The 6,191-nt window shown below is 42.1% G+C and overlaps 1 protein-coding gene across 2 annotated transcripts; it reads left to right on the top strand.

Moving 5' to 3' along the window:
• LOC8080760 (polypyrimidine tract-binding protein homolog 1) lies at positions 307–5,965 on the top strand. Of its 2 annotated transcripts, none has more exons than XM_021451116.1 (10): positions 307–662; positions 1,325–1,534; positions 2,307–2,369; positions 2,450–2,523; positions 2,625–2,720; positions 3,725–3,782; positions 3,887–3,991; positions 4,083–4,164; positions 4,852–4,917; positions 5,124–5,965. In XM_021451116.1, exons 1-10 carry the CDS (start codon positions 474–476, stop codon positions 5,132–5,134), a joined length of 954 nt encoding a protein of 317 aa, XP_021306791.1. In that variant the 5' UTR covers positions 307–473; the 3' UTR covers positions 5,135–5,965. The 2 variants fall into 2 exon arrangements, with proteins under 2 accessions (XP_021306791.1, XP_021306790.1); XM_021451115.1 differs by having other exon boundaries at positions 310–662; positions 4,852–4,964.

Here is a 6,191-nt window from a genome sequence, read left to right as displayed (position 1 = left end):
AGTTAAGGCCTTGTTTAGTTCACTCTGAAAACCAAAAAGTTTTCAAGATTCCCCGTTACATCGAATCTTGTGGCACTGGCACATGCATGGAACATTAAATATAAACGAAAATAAAAACTAATTACACAGTTTAGCTGGAAAATCACGAGACAAATCTTTTGATTCTAGTTAATCCATGATTAGATAATATTTGTCACAAACAAATGAAAGTACTACCGTACCGAAAAGTGACTTTTCGGAACGAAAGGCGTAACTTTTGGTGGAACGGTGTTTTGTGTGAGGGATCATCATCATCAAATTTGTGAAGGCCAGAAGTCCAGAACCAGAACCGCTAGCTCCTCCGACGTACCCTTCCGCAGCTCCGTCCCAGCGCGAAACGCCGAAACCCTACCTTCGGCTTCTCCGCTCCGCCTCCGCCTCCGCCTCCGCCCTCGCCCCCGCCCCCGCCCCCGCCCCTCCGCGAACCAGGCGAGATGTCGTCGGGCGGCGGTGGGGGGCAGCAGTTCCGCTACGCGCAGACGCCGTCCAAGGTGCTGCACCTGCGGAACCTTCCGTGGGAGTGCGCGGAAGAGGAGCTCGTCGAGCTCTGCAAGCCCTTTGGCCGTATCGTCAACACCAAGAGCGGCGTCGGCGTCAACCGCAACCAGGCCTTCGTCGAGTTCGTAAGTCCTTTCCCCGCCCCTCATTCCCTCCGTCTCGACGCTACCCCATCGATATCATCCGCGATCCGGCTGGGGATTCAGGGCGGGATGCGCCGCTGGATGTTCTGTGTGATTTCGTACGTAGCACATGAGATTGATTTGGTCAGCAGTTGATCTAGCTATGTTTAACCTGTGGGGTATTGGAATTTTGTCAGCGCTCTGGATTTGGGTTAGATCTTGCAGGAGTCAGCGAATATTCCTTCGTATTCACACTTGATCAAACCTGTTTGAGTGGACTGATCAATTATTGGAAGCTGCACAATTATGTTGTGTTCAGTGGACCAATCTATTCTGGCGGGTGATTTGGCTGTTCATACTGGAGATGAGATAATTGAGATACATGTGGCACCCTTTATTTTTGTGTTTATGGTAGGATGCTCTGCCAGGATTGAGTGAATTTATATGGCTGGTAGAACCTTTCATTCATTTGCGTGTGTGTGTGTGTGTGTGTGTGTGTGTGTGTGTGTTTTTGGGTGGAGGGGAGTATAGAAGCGGGGGGCTGTAGATTTGGCATAACTCCGAAGCTCCCTTGCTCGAAATCGAATCATTTATGCGAAATTCTACTGGTTTAGTGCCGAATGCTCATGGCAGGATTACTTATGCGAAATTAATTTCCTATGCAGACTGACGTTAATCAGGCAATCGCGATGGTTTCTTACTTTGCATCATCTTCAGAACCAGCACAAATCCGAGGCAAGCCTGTTTACATTCAGTATTCAAATAGGCAAGAAATAGTTAACAACAAGAGTCCTGGAGAGACAGCTGGAAATGTCTTGCTTGTTACTATGGAGGGTGTTCAAGCTAGTGATGTCACCATTGATGTGATCCATATGGTGAGTTCTAAAATCCTTTCTTTTCTTGTCTTCTAAAGTACTTAGATGGTTGTGTTAGTATGGTAATGACAAACCTCAAGTATGCCTGTTACTTTCTTGATTGCCATTGACTGAAGGAATCCAAAGGGAGTCTACCTGACCTGATCCTTGTAATCAAAGATTTTACATAGATGTTCATCTCGTAGTAACATATTCTGCATGAATCAGCAGGCTCATGTTAACTGGAGAAAATGTCGTTATCAACACCTGCAATTGGAGAGATACCATGTTTGTTTTGCTGCCTCTATCTTCTAACTAGTACATTCAACGTTCTTATGAACTCTCATGTCTCATCTTGAGGATGCAACTTTCTAAGTATACCCCATCAACACGCTTATCTCCGGTGTAGGGCACCTCCTGTTTATCCAAGTTACTGATGAAAGGTTAAATTCCAAACCTTTAGACCATACGTATCTCTATGGTGCTTACTTTGAGATCATTGTTTGGTGATATTATACATTTCCGCCTTTTATTTTAACAGCACGTTGCATTTCATTCATTGCTTCTTGCTCGCTGACCCTTCCCCTTTTTTGTTTGGGTGAGGGATAAGCTTCAAGAGTTTATATCCTTTGTTTGGAAATGATGTTTATTTTTATTATCAAATATTATGTGCTATCACTGTGTGCTGTGCTGCAGAATCTTTTACATGTGCCATGAGATTGGTATGCATTTCCTAAAACAATCTTCCCCTTACCTCCTATGTATGATCCTTTTTTTTTTGTATTCCTTTCAGGTTTTCTCGGCTTTTGGGTATGTTCATAAAATAGCCACCTTTGAAAAGGCTGCAGGTTTTCAGGTCAGGGTAAAGTTACATGCTTCAGATATGTAGTAATTTTGAAATGAACATCAAGAACCTCATCTTATTCTCTCTGGCAGGCATTGATCCAGTACACTGATGCAGCCACTGCTTCAGCTGCTAGAGACGCCTTAGATGGAAGGAGCATCCCAAGGTGACATGCTGTGGTCTTTCCTTGTGTTATCCATTTTTGTTGTTTGTTGTACTTTCTTATGCTTGTTATAAACTGAATTTTTCTTTGGATCTTTACCGTAGTTACTTGCTTCCGGAGCATGTGACATCCTGCTGCCTGCGAATTTCCTTTTCTGCACATCAGGATTTGAACATCAAGTTTCAGTCAAACCGCAGCAGGTAATGCCCATAATTTGTTTTCATGGAGTTAGTTATTCATTATTATTTCTGAGGGAAGATCCATCCTTTTGTCCCATGTCCTCTTTAAGTTATTTGACCATTCACTGCTTTATGTTCTTGCCTGACCAGTTTCAATATAAATACCATAACCCTCATAAAAAAAGTATAAGTACCATAACATGACTCATAAGCAACAGAAGAGGTTATGGACATCAAATTGCATAAGATTATAAGATGCCCATCTTGGCATGTTTAGAATCTTGTAGAATAATATGTCATTGAATTTTCATGTTGAAGGCATATGACCTGCTTTGTGAGGTTCTAATAGCCCGCGTTAGAAATACAGCAGTTTTTTTTCTTTTTTTCTTTTGCACTAGAAGTAACGTGTGTTGATAAATCACTAAATCATAGAAGCACAGTGACAAGGTTCTTGGTTTCCTTTTTACTGTTAATGTACAGAACCTGATGACTTAGCCATTGCATCAGTTTGACTAATGATCAATACCCATGTACTCAAACTGCAAAAGTGCAAAACAAATCAGAACTCTACAATGTTCACCATGAAGTATGTTCCTACTTCCTTGTTCCTGCAATTTTCTCATCCAGTATTGAAAGAACTACTTGTCCGGTTGCTCCTTCAACTCCTGAAGTTCATGGCCATTCTTCTTTAAAAGAAATTGCTTGACTTAGATAGTATTAGGGTGAGATTCTCGTTGAAATCTTATTGGTTGTCGTATGCCCATATTATGACCTGGGTTTTCATTTTTCTACGAACCCTGAGATAATTTGTCCAAAACATTGCTTGACCCGGACTTTTTTTCCCGAAAGACCCAAATGTTTGGACTTGTCGTGCTAGGACATAGCTACTTGTCATATGTTTCTCCTGTTCCAATCTTACCATTTTATTCGTGCAAGTATGCAAAATAACTCTAGTTATATTGTTGGAGACATGCTTTTGTTTCACTCCACTATTGTTTAAGATTGCTTTTATTGTTGTCTTGCAGGGATTATAATAATCCGTATCTTCCAATTAATTATTCAGCCATGGATGGTACATTACAGGTATTTACTTTTTCGGAAGACCATGGGCATTCTAGTATTTCAATTTTGTCTGTTTTGCTATTTTATATGAACATGCTGTTTTTTCTTTTGATGTGCTGTCACAGCCTGTTGTTGGAGCTGATGGAAGGAAAGTGGAGGCTCAAGGCAATGTTCTTCTTGCATCAATCGAGAATATGCAGTATGCTGTTACTGTAGACGTTCTTCATACTGTAAGTCAGATTGTGAAGACAATTTTAAAACATGCTTAAAATCTGGTTGTTGTCTTTTTTATCTGTGCTAACTATGATAATGAAACTACAGGTGTTCTCATCATTTGGTACAGTCCAGAAAATTGCTATTTTTGAGAAGAATGGGGGAACACAAGCTTTGATTCAGTACCCTGGTATGCATCTAGAAATTGATCATTCCATGCTTTAAATCACTAAGGGTACATTTGGTTCCCGAGCGAGCGTAGCCTGACCTGGCCAGCCTGGGCAAGCTTACCTTAACAACACCGGCGAGCCAAATTTGGTCACCTGTGAAAGCAAGCAAAAAGCTTGCTAGCTCAGGTTCCAAGGAAACCTCGCCCAGCAACCAAACGGCCATGTATCTTCGATTTCTGATTCAACCTGGCAACACATTACTTTGTAATTTTGTTTCTTTGGTAATGAAACTCGGTTTACCATGTTGGAAAAAACCACCAGGCTTTGAACTAGCAGTTTGATCTCCTTGTCTGGAAAATTAGCAATTTGCCCCTTGATATGTTGAACATCTTACTTCCCTTTTGCAGTAATGGTTTACAATCTGCCAACTGTGAAGTACTTAGATCTCCACCCAAAAACTTTGTTTTTCCTTATAGATGATGTTTTGCCAAAACCCAATGTGAAAGTGGTTTTCCTGTGTTATAATGAAACAAGAGGCTTTCACATCTTTAGGATTGGCATCTCCTGAGACCCTGGAGTCCTTGATTAATCTGCTTATAGTAGCATTGACTTTCTGACTAAACATGCAGCTCATTATTTCATTTTTCATGTGCTTCTGTATAGAAATTATCCATCTGAATCTGATTAAGTCTTTCCCTACACTTTAGATGTAAATACAGCTGCTGTAGCGAAGGAAGCATTGGAAGGGCATTGCATCTACGATGGTGGCTACTGTAAGCTTCACCTGTCATACTCTCGTCATACTGATCTGAATGTGAAGGTATAATAGGTGCATTTTGTTTAGTGTTATTTGGTCATAAAAAAACCTTCTAGAAGATGATATATGTAACCCATTCACAGAACCCTCAGTTATAATACACGACGTCCTTTTTTTATTGATATGCCCAGCATATGCAGTTATGTTCCCTTCATCTTTCAGGCACATGGTGACAAGAGCAGAGATTATACAATTCCAGCTGGCGTAACCCAAGGAGTGCCACAACCACCTGGTGTACAAGCTACATCCTTTGGGTGGCAAGGTAACCTTCAAGCTGCTGGGGCATATGCCCCACCCGGTGCCCCTGCTCAAAGCCACAATGCCAATGGACAAATGCCGAACTGGAATCCCGGCAACTCAGTGTATCCCCCAGGCCCAGGAACATATCCAGGCCAGATGTACTCATCTTCGTCGCAGTATGCAACGTCAGGGGGCTTCCCTAATACCCCATCAACCACTCCGCCACAGTATGCAGCGTCAGGGGGCTTCCCTAGTACCCCATCCACTGCTCCGCCACAGTATGCAGCATCAGGGGGCTTCCCTAACACCCCAACTGGTGCCCCGCCTGGCATTCTGCCACAACAGTTGCACACTTCGCAGCAGATGCCGCCTCAGCATGAAAATCAGTCACGAGGCACACCTGGAACTAGCCAACCGCCGCCATCAGCATCATACTACCGTTAGGTTGAATCTTCTTTTGCTATTGTACTTGGCCTGTTTATGTTTCACTGAGTTTGTTATTTATCATGTAATACTGCAATACCGCCGTCCATAACTGTGTTTAGATGGCAGCGATAGCAGATGAATATATTATGTTTGGAGTTTTCATTCCTCGAAAAAAAAATCGGCCATTGTTTGGTTCCTGACAGTTACTGGCAGGCTTAGGAATCATGATGATTGGTAGATTGGTGGTTGTGTTCTGAACAGCCGACCTTACCTCTTGGCTAACAATGGTTTCTCCACTTGTACACAGTACACCTATAATCCAATTCTTTAGTTTTTTAGCGACTATGGAGAATCGCTCTTCATCTTTCGTCTTTTTAATGAAAAATATACATGCTGAGGCACGATTAAAAAAAAACTTTCACATCGTGCAAAGGTTTCGTTAGTGGAGCTAAAACAGGTATTGGTCTTGTCCGGGTTGCTGGAAGGCCCTAAGGCCTTGTTTAGTTGTCTACTCAAAAAGATTTCACCTATCCCATCAAATGTATAGAGTATTAAATATAAATA

This window comes from Sorghum bicolor, chromosome 1 (assembly GCF_000003195.3).
Source record: "Sorghum bicolor cultivar BTx623 chromosome 1, Sorghum_bicolor_NCBIv3, whole genome shotgun sequence".
Taxonomy (NCBI): domain Eukaryota; kingdom Viridiplantae; phylum Streptophyta; class Magnoliopsida; order Poales; family Poaceae; genus Sorghum; species Sorghum bicolor.
This window is presented reverse-complemented; position numbering and strand designations above follow the sequence as displayed.